The 26,202-nt window shown below is 40.6% G+C and overlaps 2 protein-coding genes across 8 annotated transcripts in view; one reads left to right on the top strand and one right to left on the bottom strand.

Annotated features, from left to right (window-relative positions):
- AGPAT4 (1-acylglycerol-3-phosphate O-acyltransferase 4) overlaps positions 1-6,485 on the top strand; it is an 87,015-nt gene extending 80,530 nt beyond the window's left edge. The window contains exon 9 of one of the 2 annotated variants that reach the window (XM_075499096.1): positions 3,471-6,485. In XM_075499096.1, coding sequence (XP_075355211.1) covers positions 3,471-3,562 — 92 coding nt within the window. In that variant the 3' untranslated portion in view covers positions 3,563-6,485. The remainder of the gene's footprint in view (positions 1-3,470) is intronic. The other variant, XM_075499095.1, reaches the window with a different exon arrangement.
- A 1,009-nt stretch (positions 6,486-7,494) lies between these two features.
- MAP3K4 (mitogen-activated protein kinase kinase kinase 4) overlaps positions 7,495-26,202 on the bottom strand; it is a 74,577-nt gene continuing 55,869 nt past the window's right edge. For 4 of the 6 annotated variants that reach the window (XM_075499090.1, XM_075499091.1, XM_075499092.1 and 1 more), the window contains 10 exons: positions 24,514-24,614; positions 23,281-23,361; positions 21,601-21,792; positions 20,840-20,910; positions 18,419-18,535; positions 16,267-16,426; positions 10,052-10,174; positions 9,393-9,499; positions 9,007-9,186; positions 7,495-8,033 (listed from right to left, as the gene is read on the bottom strand). In XM_075499090.1, coding sequence (XP_075355205.1) covers positions 8,013-8,033; positions 9,007-9,186; positions 9,393-9,499; positions 10,052-10,174; positions 16,267-16,426; positions 18,419-18,535; positions 20,840-20,910; positions 21,601-21,792; positions 23,281-23,361; positions 24,514-24,614 — 1,153 coding nt within the window. In that variant the 3' untranslated portion in view covers positions 7,495-8,012. Of the gene's footprint in view, positions 8,034-9,006; positions 9,187-9,392; positions 9,500-10,051; positions 10,175-15,238; positions 15,351-16,266; positions 16,427-18,418; positions 18,536-20,839; positions 20,911-21,600; positions 21,793-23,280; positions 23,362-24,513; positions 24,615-26,202 lie in introns of those variants that run through there. The other 2 variants (XR_012775308.1, XM_075499094.1) reach the window with 2 other exon arrangements.

Below are 26,202 nucleotides of genomic sequence, written 5' to 3'. Positions count from 1 at the left end.
CAAATGTCAGTATTTGTATTTGACAGCAGCTTCTCTTTTTTTTTTTTTTTTTTTTTTTTTCCCCTCCTGCTTCCCCAGTCTCATCTGGCTCCAAAGAACTCAGTGTTAGGTTGCCTTTCATGTTTTGGTAACTTGTGTTGAAGAAGACAACCTTCATGCTCTAGAAGTACTTTATTATAGAGCTGTCAACAGCGGTTAAAAGGGATTGTTGGTTCTGTATGCAAAAGATGAGAAGGCTTCACTTGGCTTTTAAATGAAGAAGTAGCTCTTACGTGTCTAATGCTAAAAGCATAATGGCATCTGGGCTTATGGCGTGGGGCCAGCAGTTAAGTATTAGTTATAGGCGAGAGAAGTATTTCATTTGAACCAAGTGTAAGTAGTGATGAGCCAGCTTTGATTCTGCAGGAGCTGTTGTATGTCTGCTGTACCGTATGTGCACAGTGCTATTAGAAAACCTGTTTCCATGGATCACAGTACAAACTGTGAGTGAGTCCTTGGTGACTTGATAGTGTCCAAGTGCAGTGTGGACTGAAGGGTTGGAGCATGATGTGATCTAGGCAGCAAGGCTGTTGATACCCGTAGGCTGAGATGAGTGGAAGGTGAGGAGTGCACGAGCCACCAGTGTTACAGTAAGTTTTACAACAGGATATAAACCGTGTGCAGGATTCTGTTTGTGTTGATTCTGCCTGTTGGTGGAGCTGCCAGACAATCTGGCCTTTCAGCCTGGTGCCCAAAACTGGTATTTTTTTGTCACTTGCTTGTTTCTTCTTTATAGTGTGTAAGATAGGCCCTCAATGGCAATCTCTACCAATTCCTATAAGCTTTAGTTGTACAAATCTTCATTTCAATGTATAACCTGTGTAACTCAGGTGTACAGCAGACTATATACGGGAAATTTTTATGCCCCTACCTGCTGTGCTGCTTATAGCGCTTGCTGTGAGGTACAAACCCCAGGTAACAGATGAGAAGAAATCCTGAGGTGTGAGAGAAAAGGTGGAAATGCTCTGCTCTGAGCTAAAGTTTTGCTGAGGGATGTGGTACTATGTGTGGAGGTGGTGGTTTTCTTGGAGCTAAAAAATGTTCCAAGAAAGAGATCACATTATTGGCTCTGTTGATTTGTGTTAGCTCAGCCCTCCCTCAGCCCCCAGCACTCTGGCAGGTGGAGCAGGTTCTCAGCAACCTCCTGCATCTTTTGACTGGTGGATAATGATGGGCAGAAAGATGGCAGGAGCTCATTTACCTTCTGTAGTTTGTCACGGAGCAGTGCAGGGATGCCTCAGCCGATAGCTTCTCTTTACTCCCACCCTGAGAAGAGCAGGAAGCTCTCACAGCTGGTTAAGGTAGGCACAATTCCTGCTTGATCTCCCTTTCTCCCCTTCCTTGTAGTAAAAAAAATGAAGTTCCCCTTACTATAGTTGTATTTAAAACAACAGTGGAATAAATCCTTAAACATGATGGTATCTCTAGGGTATGCACTAAGGCTCCAGGAGAGTTGTGGAGAGGAGGCAGGCAGTGCAGGAAGAAACCACTGAGGCACCTCAGCACTTATCCCCACTTTGTTTCCACAGGCTTGGCAAACATGAGCAGTCCCTTCTCCTTGCACCCTGCCTTCCCCAGGGTGCTGAGGGCTGCAGGGTGAAACAAGGACAGAAGAGCAGTGGCAGCTTCTGCCAGGGAGCAAAGGAGAATAAATAAAAAAAAAATCTGAACTGCTGAACTAGGTACTTTTTGGTGTCCAGGCAATAGCATTCTTGGAACTGGATGAAATCCCCAATGTGCTATGTGGTTGCTGTAACAGCTGCTCTTATTTATGCTCTGTGTTCATCTCCAGATGCTGTTTCTATCCCTTCTGGTTAAAATCTTAATGATTTCATGCTTACTATTATGTTATGATCCCAGACTGCAGGCTATATGTTGGATCTTCCTCTTGTCTTCCCTAGCTCATGGCCATTGAAATGTCAGAGATGTTTTTTTCTTTTCTATTTGTGAGAGTGAAACCCTTCACTTGTCCCAGTTGTGTGCATTTCCATTCACAGACTAACAGTGGAGCGTAAGTGACAGTGAACTCCCTAGGAGCCATCTCCCTTTCTGGGCTGTTCACTGCACAGCTATCTGCCTGTGAGAGGGCCCTGCTTTCCTGGAGTCTCGGCATCCAGGAGACCTGCGGGAAGCCCCACCAGCTTCCCCCTTGCACCAGTCTGTTCAGCCATCGCTCTGTCACATCATGTGTGACTCATCTCTGGTATCCAGTTACCACTTGCACTTCTAAAAACTGTCACTTAATTTGCTGTCATACTACAAAACACGAGTCTGTAGTTGACTGGTTTGTTTTCAAGTGCTGGTATTTTGAAAGAACAAAACACACAGTGCCTTTCATCCAAGCAAATCAGACAGAAGACAATAGCTGAGGCGGGAAGGCACCTCTGGAGATCATCTAGTCCAAACCCCCAGCTCAGAGGAGGGTCAGCTACAGCAGGTTGCTCAGGGCTGTGTCCTGTTGGGTTTTGAGTATCTCCAAGGATGGAGACTCCACAGACTCCCTGGGCAGCCGGTGCCAGTGTTCAACCACCCGCACAGTAAAGAAGATTTTTCTTCCTTTTTTTCTTATGCTCAGAGGGAACCTCCAATGTTTCAGCTTGTGCCCATTGCCTTCTGCCCTGTCACTGGGCACCACTGAGAAGAGCCTGGCTCCATCTGCTTTACACCCTCCCTTCAGATATTTATGCACAGTGATAAGATCACACCGAGCTTCTCTTCTCCAGGCTGTGAACAGTCCCAGCTCTCTCAGCCTCTCCTCATATGCAAGATGCTCCCTCCACTCCCTTAATCATCTCTGTGACCTTCACTGGCCTTGCTCTAGTATGTTCGTGTCTCTCTTGTACTGGGGAGCCCAAACTGGACCCAGCATTCCAGATTTGCCTCACCAGTGCTGAGCAGAGTGGGAAGGATCATCTCCCTTGACCTGCTGGAAATGCTCTTCCTAATGCAGCCCTGGGCAGCTTCGTACTCCTTTCCCACACGGGCACGCTGCTGGCATCTACCAGAAAGCCCAGGTCCTTCTCTGCAGAGCTGCTTTCTAGCCTATCTTCTTACTTAATATATTCAGCTTTTTCAAGTTGCCTTACTTACAGTTATAACATTTGTTCAATAAATAGTCTGTGTTCCACTTCAGAACAGGTTGCTTGAAGCACAAGGGAGAAGTAGCTATTTACAAAAGTGATGGTTTTGCATGGTTGATGTGCTAGTGCCAGGTTACAGCTGGCCAAGCAACTGGTAAAGCACAGGGCAGCACTGGTTACCAGCTGACAGTCCTCTCCCATCTGTGTGCTGAAGAGCAGCAAATGCCCAGGACACAGGGGGGTGTATCAGCCCTGCTGCTGGCAGTTGATGCCTGGTAGCAGTACGAAGCCTCTGGATTCTCAGTCTTTGTCTGCAAGCAGCTTTTAACTTTATTTTTATTGATTTTGCAGCTTCTGTTGGTGTCAGATGGATGATAGGCGTTACAGAAATTAACAAGGGCTCCACCTATGGCAACAATGACAACAAGCAGAAACAAAAGTAGTATCTTCAGAGACTGCTTCGATCCAAAGGGAACAAATGCAACTTCTGAAAACTCTTAAGTGCATATCATGGTCCTTCAAGTGAGATCAGAGGAAGGGTAGGATGAGCAATTGCCATGCATATCCGAATTTGTGCTCCTGTTATTTTTCTCTGGGGGGGTTGGGCTGGATGACATGCTTGAAAGATGCACTCCTTTGTATACTCTCCACAACAGGTTTGCATTTGTTTGGTTGGTTTGTTTTCCTATGAAGTGTTTGAAGTTTTGAAGGAAAAAAAAAATCCAATGTGCTTGTATGATGAGACTACCTGGAAACTAACCAGAGGTGCAGGCTTTATCTTTCTTCACTTGCTCTAAGGAATGGATAAATGTCAGAAGATTTTTACAAGATGATTAAAATGGATAGTTGTGTAGATCACATGTTAACAATTTAACAACCATAATCTGTCAATGTTTAAATACAGTAAGATGCTCTGCTTGGTTGTACCAGTATTGGACTGAAGCAGCTCTACTGAACTGGCAGACTTGCAGTAGAGTTTTTTTCTACATCTAAACTTACTCCCACAGTGTGCACCACATGGGCCCCTTAAACCTTCAGCCAGACCCTGGCTAAGGACCCGTGTTGTTAGATGGGAGCCTTGCAGTGGCATAACCTGGAGTGGAATTTGGCCTTGTGGCCTGAGCAGAGCCAAGTTACCCACTGCCACTTCTTTCCCCAGGCAATACATCAGAGGGATAGCTAAAACCTGTAATTCTTTTGAGAGTAAATGCCATTTATAGTTTGGAAAAACTGAGGTAATAAATTCCTTTCAGCTGTAAACACTGATTAAAATTTGAGGCCTTCCTAACAATGGTGGAAACAAAACAACTGGGTATGCTGTAACTAAGTAATGCAAAGCGTGCATTAAAAGTTATGCCCCACACCCATACTGTTGTGATCCCAATTAATCTGCTTGTCTTCCTTTTCTGATAAGTTAGTTTATGTGGTGCCTCATAGCAGTCAGCCTGAGGTAATACTTAAATTATCTTTTGCTTTTCTTTTGGGGAGAAGAGGGGAAGTAGGAGAGACACAGGACACTGGCATGGCTTAGAGTTTTTATGGCTGGCTGGACTGGCTATGACAGCCTTTTGAAGTAAATAAAACTAGAGTCAAGCCCCTTGGGAAAACTGTGTTGCTCTGACATCCCTGGTACTGATTCCAGGGCATCCTCCTCTTGTTTTTAAACTTCAAGAGTTAAGGGTATGCAAGCTCCTAAAAAGAGCTTGTTTAAAAGAAGAAAAAAAAGAAAAGAAAAAGAGGGGACTTCCAACTACCAGCAATTATGATTGAAAAAATCCCAAGCTTTTAAAATCTAAAGATACTGATACTGAGCAGTGGGGATTATGATTGACACTTTCAATGATGGCACATTTTCCCTGCACATAGGACTAAACAACGATGGTCTAGGAATAAACAGCCTGTGTGTGTCTAGAGAACAAAGTGAGCAGTCTCAGTTCTAGCAGCTGCTATAAAAAACATTTCTCTTTTCCTGTAATAAAACTGAGGCCAGAAGAAACAGGGGCTAATACAACAGAGTATGACTCACTCCATGAAATATGCATTTGCTGTTCAATATATCAGATCATCTAGAAACTAGTCTGTTCAATATGCAGCACCTAAAGAGCAGGTGTAGTGGTGCTTTTAGCTTGGAGCAGTAAGTAAAGTTTTTTGAGAGTGGAGGCATAAAGTGTACAATGTGAAAGAAGGAATGGCCTTGGGACTAGTTTTGAGGGCTTTTTTCCACATGTCTTGTGTACACATGCATTCTCTATGCTCTGAAGCTTTCTGGAACGTAAGCATGGGCTTTACTGTAGTTTTTCAACACATGAAATGGAGCCTGAGATCAGAGAATACTGCCATGCTTATAAAGCTATTCTCTTAATGAAGCACATGCCCTGCACCTCTGTTTGCTAAAACAATCTTAACAGTGGAAAACTGACTATTATAACCTGTAGTAGTGTCTGAAGTAATGCAGATGTACCCGTAGTAATGCATCAGGCATGTTAATGAGCCAGGCCTGAAGACACTGTACACCAGACTTTGAAAATGGGTGGGGGTGGGAGAGAGAAAAGATCTCTCCAAGCTAGCACTTACCTTACTTGGCAGATACAGTGGGCTTTTCTCAGGTGGTAAAACTCTGTATATGCAGCTGAGTAGGTCTGAGCAGCAAATACATACTCATGTAGTGACAGAGACTAGCTTTTTTGCCTTTTTAAAGAGCCACTGATTTAACATGCTGGCAGGGAGACATTTAATGTTCCTTATGAATCTTAGTCCTTTCTTCTCCAACTGCATGCAGTGCCACTTCTCCCAGAGGAAAATACCAAATGTGTAAATACTTCTGAAAGATTATTTAGATTATTTCATACCCATTTCCCTGGGACCAACCCTTAGAATAGGCTGAGGGCAAACATGCCCCTCCTGGATCCGTCCTCCTAAGCACTTCTAGAAGCCCTGACACCCAAGGACTGCACCACTGCACCCTTCCAGCCTTCACTGGCAAACAGAGAAAGCTCAATGGTACTTGCCAAAGTTAAACTAGTCCAGTTCACTGTATTAAAAGAATGACATAGGTCATCAGGAAGCAGTGTTTGCCCCTCATCCCCACAAGCAACTGTATGTTCTACAACTGCCTTAACAAAAGTAGTCTTAACATTTGTTTATACAGAAATAAAAGTATAAAAAAGCTGACATGCAGTGAATGAGTTTTCTTTTGGTCAGCAGCAACGAACTAGTAATGGTTTACTTTTCACCTTTACCCTGACTCCTAAAAGCTGTCTGCAGTTCCTGTTTGTGTACAAGGGCACCTGAAACAAGGCAAATGAGGACAAAAACCGCTCGGATACTTCTGATATATGGCAACATGAAGCACACAGCAGGCTGGGGGCGGCTTTTACCTCAGGTACTTTCATAGTCAGTTGCTGAGAAAGACAACATACTTCCCCTCCTCTCATAAGTGAAAACAGAGAACTGAAGAGAAGGGAAAGTCTTTGTTAAATTCAGCATTGTATTTTTTGAGAGCCTAGATACACTGCACTGGTGACCTGCACCGTGAAGCTCATGCTTTTCCAGATTTAAATGTCAGATTTCATGATACCTTCTCAACAGCTCACCCAGCTGCTAAAAGCTGCCCCACACCTGTAACAAATCAAGGATTTGTGGATTAAGAGAGACAGGACTTACTTTAGAATAAAGCCAATATTAAAAGCATGTTCTCTGCTTTGTAAGTTACCCATTTTAAGGTCTAAAGCTGTAACAGGAATATGTAAACTTGCACTAATGCTTTACAAGTAACATTTTTAAGTCATCTGTAATAGCAAGCCAAACAAAATAATCTAATAGATCAAGTGTTGCAGGCAGTTCCTTCTAATCGCTAACCACTTCTAACTTCTCTCTATTTTCTGAGACTGATGACAATTGGGTGGTGGTGGGGAAATCAAAGTCCAGGATCAGAAATCAGTTTTAAAAAGCTCTTAACAGGAAGTTCTTGCTTTTGCCAAACAGAACACAAGAATAATCTTTACTGATTTTCCTCTTGGCCACAGAAATGCCATGCAGACCATTCCCTGTTTGCAGAACTCGCATTCAAGAAGCGAGCAATTTCAGACTGTGAGTCCATCCCTTATGTAATAGGTAGTGTCAGGAATTGCACATCACCTTATTTCCTCAGGAGAGAATGAAAGGGGGACGTTAATTCCATTATCACTTGTAGCAGCGCAAGATGCTTCCTACACATCCTGAGTTTGACAAAACATTGCCTACTGCAATATAAGAGAAGCTTATTCCCATTAGGTTAGCTTAGCAGTCTTGAACAAGCATTGGAAAAAAGTTTAAAATGTGACACGACCCCACATATTTATTTTCAGAAGAAAAACCCTTCACCAACAACTCCTAAAATAAACCATTTATTGAGAAAAAACTTTTAAAATTTCATTGATCAGCCTTGTGCATAACAAATCTGAAGCTTGCCAAAAACAAATAAACAAAAAAACCAGTAAAAGTTCACAGTCAGTGCACTCAACAAACAGATTAAAAAACAAGGTCCATAACGCCTGATAACACTACAGCATTTTTCTGAACCTAGAGAGTTCAAAAATACTACATATTAACATTACAGTTCTCAATCAAATGAGAAACAGGAGAAAGAACAAAAAAGGTATGGTCCATATACAGTAGTAATGGCACTTTCACTGAAACATGTAGCTTCTTCCAACTTGCGGACACTGTCACATGAGCAACATGTGCCAAGTAAAACATACAGGAGCAGCAGAGAAAGTGACGCTCGTCACTTGTGCAGTCTTCTTAAGTTCAACTTTTATACTGTTTCTCAGCACAGTCTTTATGTAAATATTACATACAGTAGTGATTAAAAGATATCTTGCCAGAATAAAAAAGGCCAGAGATTGAATAACTTCATTCTTCATCTGTGCAAACCTGTGAAGAGGGCAAAAGGCAATTAATTCAATTGTCTCCCTCCTGCAGCAAGAAGATGACAACAGATCAATTTCTTTAGCACCTACACTGAACATCTTTGAAGCTTTCTTCTTTCTCCCTTGTTATACAGATAATGAATGACAACTATTTATATATGAATACTGATGTTTCCACTGTCACCACACAACTCTTACGTGCCTAAAGAAGCATTCTGCCTCTGTGATGGATGGGATTTGGCTACAGGTGCACTGATGAGAGGGAAGGGTACAATGACCCCAAACACACTGTTATTGAACCAGAATACCAAAGCGAACAACTTTATGCTGGAAGATGGGACAGAATTCAATAACCTACTGTGCTCCTGCTTCTTCAAAAAAGAAGTTATAATACACCTAAATTTGTAGCTGTGAATATTTGCCTATTCTTAAGCAAAGAATTAAACCAAAGTTCATGCAAGAACTGCAGATTGTTATGCCAATTGCCAGATAAACATTCAATATGAACTTAACATTAAGCATGAACTTCAAAGAAAAGCAGACCCTTGCAGTAGAGGATGGCAGAGTTCTCAAGCATGTGCTTGTTTCACTTTTTATGAGGGGACCCTTATCCCTGTATTATAGAATTCTGTGCATATGTACTCGCTAAAGTTTTAGGCACATAGCCCTTCAGATCCAGTTAACTACCACTGAGTTGAAGTTTGACAAGTCTTTTTAATATAAAGATAATGCATCTCAAAACAGCAGTGAAAGCTCATTGCATGGTGCACACCAGGTTCTTTTAGTCAAATGTTTGCTAGCAGCATTATACGTGCTTCTGAAAAGATGCCAAACCTTGTTTTCTGGACAGCATCAACCTGATACCAGCCTCCCACTGTGATGCAGAGCCCTGCAGCATAGCTGCAAATGATGCAGCCAACTAAAAGCCACTTCCGATTCCCATTGACAGTCTTTGTAGCCAAAGCCATGAGACAAACCTTGACAAAGGGATGATCGAGGAGCTGGCTGGCCGTCCACCTCATCTTTGGGTCACTTTCCAGGCAGTGGCAAAGGAAGTCTTTCCCTTCTGGGCTCACTTTGTCAGGAATAGGAGGCTTATGACCCATCCCCACTTTATACATGATCTGGAAGTTGTGCTCGTATTCGTGCCAAGGCCTCTGCAACAGGTAACAGAATTGCTAAGCGCAAGGTTTAGCAAGTAACTTGCAATCCAATAGAGCATATATTTCTGTACCCCAGGAAATTAAAAACCACCCCAGTACTTGCAGACTTAAGTGTGACAAATTGCTGGGAGTGGGACCAGAATTTGCAGAGAAACTGCTAAGAACAGTTTGCACTTACTCAGTACACGAAACATCCCTACCTTGCCGGTGACCATCTCTATAACAACACAGCCCAGGCTCCAGATGTCTGCTGCACGTCCGTGCCCTTCTCCTTTAGCTCTAGTAATTACTTCTGGAGCCATGTACGCTTTGAAACAACACATATTATGTCATCAGTCCATACAGCAGAAGGAACCGTATACATTAAGTGATTAACTGGGCAAACCAAATGCTTTTTAACACATCTCTAATGAATTACCACTCAGCTTTTCTTGCTAAGTTTTGTCTTTTGTTGGCTTCTTGTTCTTTGACATGTTTGCAGCATAATTGTCTTTCAGTTTGAAAAGTGATAGTGAAAATGCTGGTACAGTACATGCTTTCAGTTATTTTCATTTTTTAAAAATAGATTAAGCAGCAGTTCAGTAAGAACAGTACTGTTTCAGTAAGGCTGCAGAGAAAGATACAACCCCAGAAAACACAAGCTCCGGCATCTTTTTAGTTACCAGACAAGTACAATTTTATCTTTCCAGTTACATCATTCACTGATTGTTTTGGCTTCTGGATGGAAAGCACATCTAACTAGCTAAGGTAAAATCAAGTTTCCCTGAAACATATCATTTTACTCCAGCCCAGACTTTTGGCAGAGGTATCTTCTTTTATGGTAATTAGACAAGTATCTGCCTAGCACATGCTTCCTTACCTGCGGTCCCCAAAGTACTGTTGACTTCTCCAGGCATTGTCTGGGTGTTGTTCTTCAGTTTCACTGAGCAGCCAAAGTCTCCTAGTTTAATCAGTCCAGATGAGGTAAGAAAGATATTGGCTCCTAGGAAACACAACGAAAAACAGTAACACTTGTTAAGCTAGTGCCGAATTGAGGAATGAGGGCTTTGAGATACTCTTGGAAGTTACACAGTAGATAATAGCTGAATTCACACTTAGATCTTTACCTGTGGATTAAGCATGGAATATAATAGCATTAGAGATGTTCCCCAAAGGGTACATTACCATTACCCAATGGGATTTTTGGTGGGTTTGCATTAACACTAAGTGTACTGGAAGTTGACAACAAGAAGTTTTCAAAACACAAAGCAGTATGGCAGGCAAACTCATCAGCTTTCCATACATGCTCATTATGAAATTACTCCTCCAGGAATTTATGAATTCCAGTGCTTATCCTTGTGAGTGTTGCCCTGCGAAAACACACCTGTCCTTAAGGAGCTTCCTGACAGAGGCCATTGCTGCGTACCTCCCACTAGCCGTTTTTCCAGTTCTGCTGAGTCAAGACAGATGATATCACACAGCTGTGTTGTCACGGCAGACTTGCAAAATGGAGCTTATAGCATTTTATTATATGTAGTACCAAATGTCCACTCCTATTGTGCTCTACTTCCAGAAGAATTTCTGGAGAAGGACTACTGTTATAATAGCTGGCTACACTGCCAGCTTACACTAGAAAAAATTTCCCTAGCATAGTTGAAAATCTCCAAGGGGAATCTGCAGTTGGCTTCAAGTCACTTGCTCTACTCAACACTGCAAAATAAGCCGAGTGGTTTTGATAACCAGTGGTTTTCTTTCCTTCAACATCCTGCCAAAACACATGTTGACAGCCAACAGAAAACAGGTAGAGCAGAAGGAGCTCACTATGCACGTCAGACCAAATCCTGGATTCTACAAGTATCACAACAAAACCACACGTAGGTTGCAAGAGTCATCAGGCAGAAATACAGCTTGAGCCGTTTTCTCTCTTGAGGCAAGATGAATGGTTTGCACAGAACAAAACTGTATGCCTGCTCTAAGAGTAGCCAGATGTTGGGGGCTTTGTTACACATAGCCTTTTCCTGTGTCACACAGAAGATTCTTTCACAAATAGCTCATCAGAATACAACCTTCAAAAGTTTATCACTTTTGTTCCACCTTGAACAAAGGTCAGTGCAGGAATTCTTGGCTGCTCCTCCTTTGTGTTACGTTCTCTTAGTTATTGACTTTCCAGTTAGCTTGGCTGGGCATCCCCAAGATATTTGTGGAAAATAAAAATCCTCAAAAAGCTCAAGTCAAAAAAAGGCAGTGCAGGTCAATGATGCAAAAACCCTGCCCATTTCTCAAAGGGCTTCTCTAACTACTATGAGAATGCTTGATAACTAAAACAAGATTTATTTAGTCCAAGAGGTGTTGCACAGAACTGCACTACAAAATGGGGAGAGAAATCATTAACGGAAATAAATTCCAACCTTTAATTACTGTAAGCCTTTTACAAGTTCTGAAAGAAGAACTGACTTTCAGTGAATACAACTCTTCTGCACATTGTGTCCATAAGTTTTCCACTCCTGGCATTCAGGTGCCTGCACATACTCAAGATCAGAATTCTTTGGCTGGGTTCTGCAGTTTGCCATCAGAGGGACATATGTGTCCAGAGTCACCCTGCCATCACAGGCACGTGTAACAGAGCTGGGTAGACCATCCCTCAGCTCCTTGAATGAAAGGGAATGCAGAAACACACCAAAGAAGTACAAGAAGGCAGCTCGATTGGACACTAAATACAGGCAATGCATTAGAAGAGTGACAGTTACTCTACCAGCAACTTTTGCCTTTGAACTACTGTCCACAGCTTTTCTTTTTCTAATGTTTTCAAGCAATTACTTGTCATATAGAAAGTAGATGCACTTAGCCCACACAAAGAGCTTAGGAAAAATGGCCATCACTACCAACCACTTTTACAAGGATGTTTTGGAAACCTGTGTTCCCATTTCTCAAGAAAGCAACATGCCAGTTTCATGGAAAGCTACAAAGTGGTTTCTGACTACTGCAGTGGGTGGAAACTGGCAGAGCTGAAGTGCAACGATCTCTCTTCTGACTGAATCTAAAGCTATTGTGATAGTTGAATACAGTTCAGAACCTCCTTACAAGGCCTTTCGAACCAAAGTTTGTCCCTTTAAAAAAGTAATGACAATTTAGCATAAATGTTACTGTGGAAGTCTGTTACAGAGAACAAGACCAAGCTCTATAAGGAGTCTTTAAAAAGGGTCATCTTGTTAGATGAAACCTGCACAGAATCCAGCAGGACCTGGGTAAGAGAACAGGAGACACAAGGGCAGTACTTTGACGATGACTGATCCTTTTTACCTTTGACAGTTAATGTGACTGGGAAAGTAACAAAATTCCTAACGTATCTGCATGGTTAATAAGCAAAATAAAACCAGAGACCATGGCTAAAATAGCAAAAAGGTACAACACACCCATCTGTTCCTTCTCTCCTCCTACACGTACACTATCAAAAGCATCTTCATTGGATGAACTTGGCAGACGCAAGAGGTAGCCCAGTTCTGCACAGCCTTACTGCCATTTATACCACAAGACCTTCTGGGCAGACTGAAAACAAAAGAGCAAATGTCAAAAGCCATACCCTTGACAGAGAAAAACAATACCTATGACCCAAAGCATTTAAACTGAAGTTTCATGCCATGTATCTCTGTGCCAAGTCAGCCCCATATTAAGCGCAGTGAAAACTGCGCTAGTGTGATATTCCAAAGGTGCTGGTGTAAATACTGTGAGTCCAAGGAGCAGTACCAAAAGCCCCACTAAAAACTGTGGCATAATTCCACAAAGAGGGGCAGCTCATAGACATTCCTCAGCCAGTACCTAAGCAGTGCAGCAGCCAAATTCATTCAAGAAACAAGCAGGCCAAATGCTACCCGTTAATGAGAAAATCAGCTTTAGCATCCTCTTTTACTCAGTCTCTTAGAAAGCATGACACATGCCCATCGTCTCCTGTTGAACAGCCTTCCATCTCTTGTTGAATGACCTTCCTTCCCTTCTGCTCATCATAAAGACATGAAGGCAGGAATGGCAGAAATTTTGAGCTAACAACAAAGTTAACAAGAGGACAATAACACAAGAACACTTTGATGAAGACTTCCTGGCCTGGAGCGTCTTATTCACAGGTTTCTGATTTACTGAAGCTTCAGATACAATCTTCATTTTCTGTATGCATTCTGAAAACGCAATCCGAGCACTCTTCAGGAATATGCCCTTCTCTCCCAGAGAGAAAGCACCAGGCATGACCTCAGTGATAATTCCTGTCAATTCAGCACTTGCGAGACCACACTTGGAGTGCTGTCTTGTTTTTGGGCTCCCCGGTACAAGACAGAGATTGACATACTGGAGCAAACCCAGCAGAGGGGAATCAAGATGGTCAGAGGGCTGGTGCACACGAGTACAAGGAGAGGCTGAGAGATGGGTTTGTTTAGCTTGAAGAAGGGAAGACTGGAGAAGTGTGTGTGTGTGTGTGTGTAATTTATTGCTGTTTTCAGGAGGACATCAAGAAGATGGAAACGGACTTTTTCCTCAAAAGCACACTGTGAAAGGATGTGGGGCAATGGACACAAATAGCAACCTCTGCAAGGAAGTATCAGGTACAAGTTTTTCACAATGGGGATAGATCAGTCGTTGGGACTAGGCCCCGAGAAAAGGGAATCTCCATCCCTAGAGATATGAGCATCTCAACTAAACAAGGTTCTGAGCAATCTGATCTAATTTCACATTGGATCTGATACCGAGGTTGGCCCTGTTTTGAACAGAGGGCTCAACCAGAGATGTGCAGAGGTTCCCTTCAGCATTAAATATTCCATCATTCCCAATCATTGAGCAGAACAGCTTCCTTGCAAAAAGTGAATTAATTATAATTGAGGAATCTGGGCTTAGCCACAGCAGTTAAAACCCAATACCCTGAATAGAGATTAAAAAGTATCCCAAAAGACTTCATCACCTGCTACATACTAGCACCAACTACTTTACACATTGATGCACACTAATAAAAACCAGTGCAGCCAAGTGTAACAACAAGCCAACACTGCCCTCAGTTTGCTCTCACAACCACGGGTTGTAAAAGGATTCAAGGCAGCTGTGTCTTGCTTCATCTTTTACACTCATAGAACTGGATGCCATAATAGCATCTGAAAGACAACAGTGTCACAAGTGGATACTATTAACTGAAAGACTCAATTTTTGAGCACAAGGTACTTGCAGACACCAACTGCAGGATATGTATAAACAATTACTCTAAGAATTAGTTATCTGCTGCTGAAAGAAACAGATCCACAGTGGTTTAGCAAACTGGCCATGAGAGATCTAGTGTGATCTGACAGCGAGATTTCCATAGGAAAGCAGTTTTAACAGTCTGAACGATGTATTGTCACTTTTCCCTATCAGAAAAGTAAGAGTACCTGACTACATAAGAGCTAAAAGTAAAACCAGAGTTTTCTTTACTGCTGTTAGCCTGAAAACTTGGGGAAGCAACGTTAGCATAAAACAAGACGGAGAGGAAGAGAATTCCAATGTAACGTCAGGCATCCTTTATAAAAATACCCTCTGTGGTCTGTCTTCATATTCTGTCATTAAGTTTCAGGAGGGTCTATACATAGATGTGTCTGCAGTGACCCTCTGTTTATAGCTGCTGTTATTCTCAAGGAACACCCCAACATTTGGTATGAGGAACCTGTTGCAACAGAAATGCCCTCAGCATAGCATTACAGTTCTGTTAAACAGCTCTTCTTACTTCACTGCATTTCCCTGATGAGAGGAAGACCTATTTGGAAACATATCCAGAAATCAGCAATGACAGAGCAGCACAAAAGAAATCCCTGTCAGTCAGCCTTGGATTTTGATCACAACGAGCTTCCAGGAGAGCGTAATACAGCTAAACAGAACCTGGATATGGAATGATCAAGTAAAGGGCAAGGAGGGCACTGTGAAAAGCACAGAGGGAAATCCACAACTGGAGAGAAACCTTTGGTCAGGAAGGAGAACCAGAAAAGGCAAGATTGCTGGGGAATGGGAGTGAGGGAAAGTGTTTTCTAGGAAAAAAAACAAAACTGACTCAAGAGTGGCCTACCTGGGTGGGAGGCCTCTGGATCGTAGATAGTTCTTTTCCCAAATGAGAAGCACGAGGCCAAAGGACCAAGAGCAACTGGGAACCTCCTACACTGCTGCGGTGATTCAAAACCCTGTGAGCAAGAGGGACATAGAAACCCAGCATCGTTGGGTTGCACTGCCTTGTCATAAAATGAGCATTCGCAGGGCATATTGTGTGCATTGTTTCCCCTGCCTTCTGTTAAGTTTCTGCCACAGGTGAGCAAAATATGCCAGACTAACAAAAACAAGATAACTAGACATGGAGGATGTTCTTGGAAGGCGCAGGAAGAGAAAAATGAATGTGAAATGTGGACTGACACCGAGTGCCTTAAGCAAATGCCGAAACCAACCCCCCTTCAGTTACTGTAGTTCCAGTCTGCTCATTTTGTAAGCAAAAGCTGAGAGCGAGGCATGAGTAGATAAATGTATGGCAAAAAAACCCCTAGATAAGTAATTTTACCATATCCCTTTAATTTCTTTTAACAAGGCTTTTATTACTATGTTTAATCAACCATTTGTCTGAAATCCTAAAACTCTTCTAGAAAATGGGAATCACAAGAAAAAGTTCTGATGAACAACTCTAGCACTGTACACTGCTTGTCAGCTCCCAGAAACACCACTGTTTCTTGCATAGATGAGAAGAAAAACAGTATTACATAACTCAGTATATTAGTACTAGAAATACAAGGATCAAAATTTGAGTTTGGATAAATCCCCAACAATCTTAACAAGCTCTGCACAAAATATATATAAATCACGGGCAGAATTTATGAGTTTGCAATGCCAACTCTGAACATTTTTTATGTTCTGCACTTAAAAAGGAGCACATAACTAGCCAATAACTTGTAAATTGAAAATCGAAAAATGAGTGGAAGGCTTTACACACTTAATGGCTGTATAGATAATATAGATAATGTGCGCTAAATCTGCAAATATGTCCCCCATCACTCCCCCCCACCCTCATCTACAACACTGAAACAACAACATTACCTTTTTGGTTAACATTACCTTTAATGTCTCGATGAACAATACCATGTTCATGTAGTACATTGATAGCAATCGTGATTTGCTTTGAGTAGAGCCTAATGACATGCTCCTGAAGGCCCAGTTTTGATACCTCCTCCAGAGTGCCCTCATCACAGTACTCCATGAAGATGTACATTTCTTCCTGTTGTGGGAACCAAACCGGATTTCATTGGGTTTAATTTTTTTTTTTTTTTTAAACACTGAATTAGGATCAACTTTTCCTTCCATCCTTCATTGTTTGTGAAAAAAGTAATGGAAGTACCCTGTAATGTTTTAATGGAAGTACCTCTTACCATGGAATTTCTAATAAATCATCTCTTCAGAACTCTATTCTCTTGGGCATGCTTCAACCTAATATATTCTATTGCACAGCTATGGAAAATCAGTGTCTATCTGCATCATTTGTATATAACTGATACTATTTGGTGGTATAAAATATGTTACTTTGGCATCAACCAAAAAGCACTCTGGAAATCTTGTAGGTATATTATGCAGAAATACAAAAAGATCCTTTGCATATTTAGAAAAAAGGTAAAATGATGGTTTGGGCTTTTTTTTTTTATCTCTCTCTCCCAGTTCCTGCAATATCATGTGCTGATTCCTTGGGGAGGGCAAGTTTTGTGTTGTTGTCTGTGGCTTGAACAAGCGTGCCGACTCTAACTCACTTTAAGGAAAAGTTAGGTTCTTGTTCCCTTTCTCTGCCTCCAAGCCCAGCCAATTTCAGCCAGACTTAATTCATACAAAAAGATGGCAAAGACACTAAGCGCTCAGAACCAGCCTGAGAAACCAATGACCCAGTGGCACAGACACCCAAAGTTGTGTCCCCAAGTAAAGAAACGCAGACAGAAAGCAGCCTTTGTCCCCTTCTAAACCAGCAATGGGTCAGCAAATCAACCCTTTCATATACAAGAGAGACACTGAGGTGCTGGAGCGTGTCCAGAGACGGGCAACGAAGCTGGTGAAGGGTCTGGAGCAGAAGTCTGATGAGGAGCGGCTGAGGGACCTGGGGTTGTTTAGCCTGGAGAAAAGGAGGCTGAGGGGAGACCTTATCGCTCTCTACAACTGCCTGAAAGGAGGTTGTGGTGAGGTGGGGGTCGGTCTCTTCTCCCAGGTAGCAAGCGATAGGACAAGAGGAAATGGCCTCAAGTTGCGCCAGGGGAGGTTTAGACTGGATATTAAGAAATTTTACTTCACTGTAAGGGTTATCAAGCATTGGAAGAGGCTGCCCAGGGAAGTGGTTAAGTCGCCATCCCTGGAGGTATTTAAAAGACGTTTGGATGAGGTGCTTAGGGACATGGTGTAGTGGTGTAGTGGTGGTCTTGGTAGTGTTAGGTTTACGGTTGGACTCGATGATCTTAAAGGTCTTTTCCAACCTATACGGTTCTGTGATTCTGTGATAGTAGGCAGATCAGTCAAAACCACACACCGCTTTCCAGCCAGACACCAGGTGTCCTGTTCCCTGCCCACCTCACTGGGTAGATACACAGGAAGGACCTGAGACTCACAGGGGGAGGTGGGAAGGGCACGTGGGAAGCAGAGAGTAGTAAGAAGTAGGTCATCTCAGCACGCAACTCTGGAATCCAACTCCATACGAAAACCAGGCTTCATTAGTTCTGCTGCTCAAGCGAGAAAACTTGTTTTTCCTTCTGAAGAGATGCTAGTTGAATTCCAAAAGATCTGCTTCCTTAAGATACTTGTCTGGCATCAAGATTTAAATGCCAGCAAAAAATTTTTCCAGGAATCAACAAGATACTGGTACAGCCTCTGCTGCTAACAGCGAAGGGTTTTAGGCTGTCTAGTCTTTATCTACATGCAAAAGTTACCATACTGTATATGATATAGCTTGCTTTGAGAACAGTTAAACAGAGTAGCAGCATAGAATAGCTCCAGCATTACTCACTCTGTTCACTTATTGCGAACGTTCTCTGTTTATGTACCAGTTCCAAAAAATTTCTCCAAACTATGTTTCAGAGACCTCAACATTCAGAGGAAAAAAGACACACTGCAATTCACTGAGATATCCAGACAATTAAGCTAAACTAGAATGTTCTCAAATAAAACCTCCATGATACAAAGCTTCTTAAAATTTTCTCTCTGCCCTATATAACAGCCCCAATAATTTATGTTTTCTTACCCTATGGAGCTCCACACCAAAATAACGAACAAGATTAGGGTGTTTGATGCCTTCAAAAATCTTCAGTTCATCAGCTGTTTCTTTGATGGTTTTGTGATCATTAGGTTGAAACCTTATCTGCAAGAAAGATTTTTCATTATTTTGCCACTATTTCAAATTACTAACCCCAAACCAAACAACCCATCCTAAACCCAAAAACAAACCAAGAAAACAGCTAAAAGGCTATTCTTTTTTTTTGAGCAGCATCATCACACAAAAAGCCCCCAAATACCATCCCTCCGTCCTCAAACTTAAACAAAAAAAGAACACCATAGTATTCTTGGAAAATTACATACAAATATGATGATTTATAAACTTGATAAGAGCAAAATGCTGTTACTTAAATGTATAAATACACACATGTGTGCACGTATATATCTCTTCCAAGCTTGCCTTCTAGCTTAAACGTGGTAGATAGACACAGTACAAGAGAATGTGAAAGTAACATCAGTGAGAGCTATCATTCAAGAAAGACTAGTTGCCAGGTACTTGATCAACGGAGATTCTAAGGGATTTCTCTGAGGGGTTTCTTCACTGAGAATGAGGCAGCTGCAAGGAAAAGGTGTGGCATGGAACAAATACAGTCATAAAGGTTTTGATGAAAGAAACAGGTTTTCATTAGTTCTCCTACAATATGCCGTGATGGATTTTTCATGGAGGAAAAAATTAAGTCTTCTGAAAAACTGATTTAAAGCTTCTGTTCACACAAAGATAAGCAAAATGCATAGCAAGTTATGGAAGATGCTACTTTTACCATACTGGTAGAAAGCAGAAACTTCATTAATTGAGGACAGAACAACTGCTAGAGAAGTAAATGCACATATTTTACCTTTGGTTGCTAGGATGTTATGACTGTTTTGTTCTGTATAACAATTCCAGGATACAGTTTGTACTCAAACAGTGGTAAAATTAAACATACAGAGATTACCAAAAGGTGACAAATGACATTCAAGTATTTTATGTATTTCCTAACACTTCAAAGTTGCAATACTATGTATTTGTAGTAAGGCTTGTCCACTATAATTTGTAGAGATTTTAATGACACTGTGGTTAAGACAGTAAAGTCTGAAGAAATCTCAGGGGTGGGGGGAATGCTATGTTTTTAACCAGTTTAAAAATAAATAAATAAATCTCCTCCCAAGGTACTCTTAAGGAAATCCACAAAAGCCTTTTATCTGGAAGTTGCAAACAGTTTGCATTTAAGCCCACAGTGGGGAGGTGGGGAATGTTTCTTGGTGAAATAATTCTGGAAGTTAAAAATACTATAGGGAAAGGCAGCATACTGTATATTTAGCCTACTAGTGAAGTGTCTGTCAAACAAGGTCCATTTAACTTATTTGAACTTCTGCTAAAGAGCACATACATGCTAATCTGTAAAAAGCACCTGCATCTAGAAAGCAACTTTGAATTCCAGAAACAGACAGTGCTACCGATGGGGAGAAAAACGTTACTTCATCAGGACAAAACAACAACAACAACAAAATTTGAAGTGTTGGTATTAGTTAGTCAGTGAATGAGTATGGTACAACAACTTAAGCACAAGCCCAGTCTTGCTTTTCCACACCTTTGAGATCACATACATATTGTGTGTGTGTGTGTGTGTGTGTGTGTGTAAGAACTGGCTCATAAAATGTAACTGCTCTAGCATCAAATGGCTGGCATAGTAACTGTTGTGAACAGTTGATGCTCGCAGTTGTCTGAAGATGTAGAAATGCAGTAAAACTAAACAATACAAATATTTTAAAAAACAAGGTGCTGTAGGGAAAACAGATCTCTCCGCCTAAACAGCTTTTCTTACGCCTACACAGCTTTACTTACTTCTCTCCTGAAAATTAAATTTTCTGTACCCACTAGGTTAGTCAACAGTTTTGTGACTCAGCCTAGCTCACTTAAACTACAGGAGAAGCTGAAAAACATCTGATGTGACACTTCCTATCTTTTGCTCTAAGGAATGAAGAAAAAAGGAATAAAAAGTGAGATGAAATACTGCAAAGTAAAATATAAGTTTGTGTACAGTCTTCACTAATCAGAAAACTCTAAAATAATTTAAGATCTCTTAATGAGAGTTCACACATATTAAGCAAGCATTCATTAAGTTCACCACATCCCTATGAGATTATTAAAAAAACCATTATCCATTTTACATACATTTAAATTGAAAGTTGTAAACAGAAAAGAAAAAGCTTAAGCAACTTAAGGAGGAACAAGCGTTAACAGCAGATGAGGCTACATGAAGAAACAATTTGTCTTCCAATCCTTTCCCAGTTAGCTAACAACAGTGTTCAGAAATCCTTAATGCCTGATAAGTCATGCACATTTGGTTTAGAAAAAAAAAAACCAAACCACAAGGGCAGCAGTGATTCTTTTATACAGAGTACTCACTTCCTTCATAGCCATCAGCTCTCCAGTGTCAACACTGATACAGGTATAGACCTTCCCATACTGGCCTTCACCTGGAGAATTAAAATAAAAGTAACAAAAATTAATTACACTACATTCAATAAGCAACATGTACATCAACTGCAATAAGAAAACATCACTGAAAACTGAGCTTGCCAAGGTTATTTAACTTTATTTTCATTTAAAATCTCAAGTAGCTTTTATTCTGTAACACCTAGTACTACATTCATAGTCCTGAATCAAGCTGATTAAAAGTAAAAACATTACATTAACAGGCTAGCCTGAAAGAAAACTTCTCATGAATATGAGGATTTTCCCCACAAATCCCAAACCAGAGAGGAAACAACGATTTTATGGGGGAAACAACAACAATATTGGTGAATTAAACAAATCACAAAGTTTGTGCTCATTTCTGTTCATATTTCTGGTTCTTCCAAAAGCAGAACTCAAACATTTTATAGAGTTAAACACATGCAGGAATCACAGGATCATAACTAAGTAACTGTCCTAACCAAATCCTTCTCCTCCTTTGTTTCTTGTTATTTGACCAGTGAAAACTTCAGTAAAGTTCTACACAAAGGAAATCCTAGCTGCAACAGTATTTTGTATTTTAATGTTCCGATTTAAGTAAAGCTGCTACTTCCTACACGGAGACCGAAGATTTCAAAAGATAGTCTTAGATTTCCTTCAAAAATACTAAGCTCAGTATTTTAGCCTGATAAATGAAGGTATAATGAACATACCAATTTTGTTTCCTCTCTGCCACTTGAAAGTCACTTTTCTCAAACCTACATGCATGACATTATCATAAGATTTCGGTGTGTCACAAACTTGGCCAATGATGTTCTTCCTCCTCATCTCTCTGTATCTCCTTTCTTCAAACAACTGAACAGACTTTTGAACAGCTTCAATCGGTGCTTGCTTGGAAGCAGTGTCTAAAAAGAGTGATGAACAATTTCCTTGTTTGAGAAATATTCGCTGTGTATATTTTGTTACTTTTTGATACCACATGAAGTGACCTGAGTTAGAAGACAACTATTTTGTGAGTCTAATTTAAGATGTAGGAAAAGAATAAAACATTTTAGCAATCACATATGAAACTAAAGTAAAATGACAATACTGGTACTTTTCTAATAATCTCTTGATGCAAGGAAATTAAATGTATGAAATGCAATGCACTTGTTTGCATTTAGCCTGTAACCAACCACCCACAGATAGTGGAAATATGTTAGGGTCATTAAGAGCACCAAGGAAAGAAGGACAGGTAAGGTTTTGCTCTAGAGATACGAGAGGTTTCTTGGAAAACTCATAGCACCTGTTATTTCAAAGATTTAGCGGTATTAGGTAACTCCAGCTTTCAAGTCTTATCATGAAACAGAAACCTAGTAAGTGAGGCTGGAAGAAATCTCAGGGCAGCATTAATTTATCCCCTCTTTGTAAAGCACAAAAATTACACATCTGTAACTGTTGACAGACAACAGTCTAACCTGTTTCTAACAGCTTCCAAAAGACGGAGATACTGATACTCCCAAATGATATATTCTACTGCCCACCTATAATTAATACCACTTCATCTACACTAAATCTGCCTCGCTGTAGATTTAAACCAAAATCTTTGTCTTATTCACAGTGGCCACTAAAACCAGTTCCCATTGCAGTGGTCTTCTAGAAATTTTCAAGTATTCCCTCACGCTTCTAGTTTAAACAAATTCAATTCCTTCAGTCTTTATGTTCCGTACAAAAAGTAAGCCTTCTAGATTTCAGAAAAAGATTTTGCTGTTTTTACTGTGTTCTGTCTGAGCCACATAATGACAGACCAGTTTTTATGTGACAGAAAACTTTTTTCTAATGTTTCATGAAGTTCCACCCAGCCAGAATATATGCAAGCAAGCTACATGTATTTATCTGTACAGTATAGGAGTCTCAGAAGTAATGAAGTTACTTTAAGTTTCATGAAAATAAGCAGCAGGACAGAGACGAAGGGGCCCCATAATAGCTTTGAATTTGGGAAACACTGTAGGATCACACGCTGTTAGACACCCAAAATAAGAAAATCCCACGCTGGGGAGAGATCTTAGGAAGTAAGTGCTTCCTACTGTCATGCAATTCATAATTGGACACTGAATAGGGACAGCAAACTTCTACAATTCCTATAGTAATAAATGTACTCATTTTGCAGAACACTGCTAGTATCTTTCAGAAACTGAAAAGATGTAACTTTTATGAAGTTTAATTACTCCTACCTCAGAGAGTACAGCTTGTGATTTTGTTAGCAGTATCTTCTATCTGCAATCAGGATTTTATTTTTCCCCTTCCTATGTACAAAACTGTGAAAACCTCTTCACAATCAGCATTAAGATTCAACCTTTTATTACAGCACTAGTTTAACAGACATTACATTATAGTGACTCCTAAACACCTACCTTTGGTCTGGTTGATTAAAGTTCTGAGCTCCCAACTCCGCCGGGACGAGCCACTTGACTCTCCTTTTGGATACGATGGTTCTAGAGAAATAACACTGTGAGCATAAAAGTGGCTTTATCTCATATTAAGGATTATGCCACTATATTCAGCAGAAGCTGAGATCTTGCATATCAGGACTAATACACCCTACGAGTATATGGAGGCAACCATATAGCAATGTATGCTCTTGAATTAAAAAAATGACTTATCTTTAGAAAAATAGCTTTTATAATTTGTTTGAAATAGGATTTAATTTATACAGGAACAGAGATCTCCTTCCACAACTGAGGGAAGCACTTCATGTCAGGGCACTCAGAATCAAATATGTAAGAAATCTGCAGGAAAACAATCTTCTAAGGTTTCTTAGAAAAAGAACTGTATTCATTCCAACCTAAGCCAGTTTCCCATTCATAGAGATACCTAAAAAAGGGAATAAGCATGAGGCGGACAATATTTTCAACATCTACTTAGAAAAAAAAAAAACAAACCAAAAAATCCCCCGCTCCTCTTAGTATAAATTTTTAGGGCATTTCTTTCTTCAAAATCCACTTCATTTTGCAGATGACCACAAGACCAATTCTACTTTGCTTGGGATTTTGTACTTCATTTTAATTTGCACAGAACACACTATCTTAACAAACAATGTTTCAAGGTTTTTTTTTGTAATAAATACCACATATATAGGGGCTGGGGAAACCTGAAGCAGGAGCCCTGATCAGGACATCAAGTCACCCACCCTGTTCCTTCTTCCAGGATTCAAATAACAGCAAGTATTTCTAAGATGAATACTGCAGTGGTAGTTGAAGAACTGGACAGAAAAAACTCTTCACTGTCCTGATGGGTCCAGTTCATACCTCATTAACAGCATTTAGCTACTTACTATCAAATGGGGTATATAATTCAGCAATCATGTTACTCATTTCATTTTGAGTGCTGTATCTTAGCAAGACACTAGGAAATTCTTTCAGGTACAATTCAGAAACAATATGAAAGGCAAGAGAATAGTGGATATGTCTGAAAACAGAAGAACTTACTCTGACAATATAAGCCTAAAAGTTAAAAATCTCAGATTTTTGAAGGGGAAAAGGTGAAAAAAATTTTTGGAAAAGGTAAGAACTCAGAACAGAGAGAAATATGTTAATGACATAAACCATCTGCATATCCAGGTCACAATCTGTTACTGTGACAATCACCTTCTCGCTCTTCAGTGGGGCTGGAGTGACGACTAAGGGATCTGAACTGCAACTCAGCTGCTATTGAAGCCAGTCGATCATTTTCAGGGACACTGGAACCCCTGTTAAAAAGAGCCATTGTACTAATTAACTTAGCATTGCACTAAATAACTACTAGTGACAATTTATCTGCAGTTTTAAAGAGAAAGAATCTCTGAAGCCCGGGACATGAACCATGAAAGCAACATGAAAGAAAAACTGATGCTGAGAGGTAAACTGAAAACCCTTTCTATGCTATTTTTTCCCCCAAATGAAGACTTTTTAATACCATTTTAGTTATGCGACTCTATGAAAAAAAACCCCTAAGCTTCAAAAGCATAAACTACTTGAAACTGTACCTGTCCATAACAACAGAATTCATTTCAATGACTTGTAACATACTACTAAGACAGCTGCTGCAGGACGCAGCTGGTGCCAGGTTTGGATATACAATCAGAAGAGATTCAGCTGGGTGATAATGTGAGCCACATTATCAGATGAAGGGTGGTAACTGAATTCATATGGTCCTAGTGCACTGCAAATACAGTCATAGTCCATAGTCATTAAGTCAAAACTAGTGGGAAGAGCCACAAGCCAGCTGACAGGAAGCACAGTGTTAAATGACATCAGTTTGACACCTTGGAGGCCCTAGCTCCTACAAACAGCACAGAGTAGAATTAGATACCTCAGAATAAGACCCAGATGAATAAGCATGCTGAACACAAAGGGAAACAATACTGAGAGAAACGAGTCTTAAATCCTTAAATCTTCAGGCAACTTTCTCCAGCCCAAGACATCGATCAGTCCACCCATATTTTAGAGCCATAAATTCCTCATGAAAGTCTTTCTACAATAACTCCCTTTTGGACAAGGCTCCCTTTCAATTTTTAAAGCATAGTGGGGAAGAGCTGTGACTGATGCCTCCTTTAACATAATGCTTTAGAGGTATGAGCTAAACATTACTGGAAAGCAGGGAACATTGTTAAATCCTTCACTGAAAGCTAACAACTACAAAAAGATGAAAGATACCTGGCATCACAAAGTGCACACACCTATGAGAGGACTTCCCTACAGCCCTAAAGCTGCTTCTGAATTGTATCCAATTTTTACCTAATAATATTAAAAAAAAAGGGGGGGGGGGGGGGGGGGGAGGCCAGAGACAAGACGAGACACAATCTTCACAATCTTGAGAACAGAAGCCAAAACCCAAGATACCCTATTCCCATGCGAATGTTCGCAATACAATGTTTGCTTTGCACTCCCTACTACTGCCAACTAGATCTTTTAAGTATGAGGAGGAACTGAAACTGAACTAGTGAAAGTCCTCAGTACCCTTCAGGAAGTTGAGGTTTTAATCAGCAAGAAGGCTCAGGTTATTCTCAGCACATACAGAGCAACAATTCTAGATGCACAAAGAGCTTAAAAACAAGCAAAGCTAAACAACCTCTAAAATGAGGTAGGAGCTGAACAGAGGACCTTAAGTATCATAGCTTTGAATGCAGGTGTCTAAAATCCATTTCAGGCCCATCTTAGACACCCAGATCTTTTATTGTGTGTGTCCAGAAAGATTGTGTGTATGTTATTAGGCAAATAAATAGAGTAAAAGAGAAGATGACTTGCTAAATTTCTGTTCCAGTCCTGGATAAATAGAAAACTATGAATAATAACCCC

This window comes from Mycteria americana, chromosome 3, assembly GCF_035582795.1.
Source record: "Mycteria americana isolate JAX WOST 10 ecotype Jacksonville Zoo and Gardens chromosome 3, USCA_MyAme_1.0, whole genome shotgun sequence".
Taxonomy (NCBI): domain Eukaryota; kingdom Metazoa; phylum Chordata; class Aves; order Ciconiiformes; family Ciconiidae; genus Mycteria; species Mycteria americana.
The sequence above is the reverse complement of the archived record's forward strand: the minus strand, read 5'-3'. Positions and strand labels throughout refer to the sequence as shown.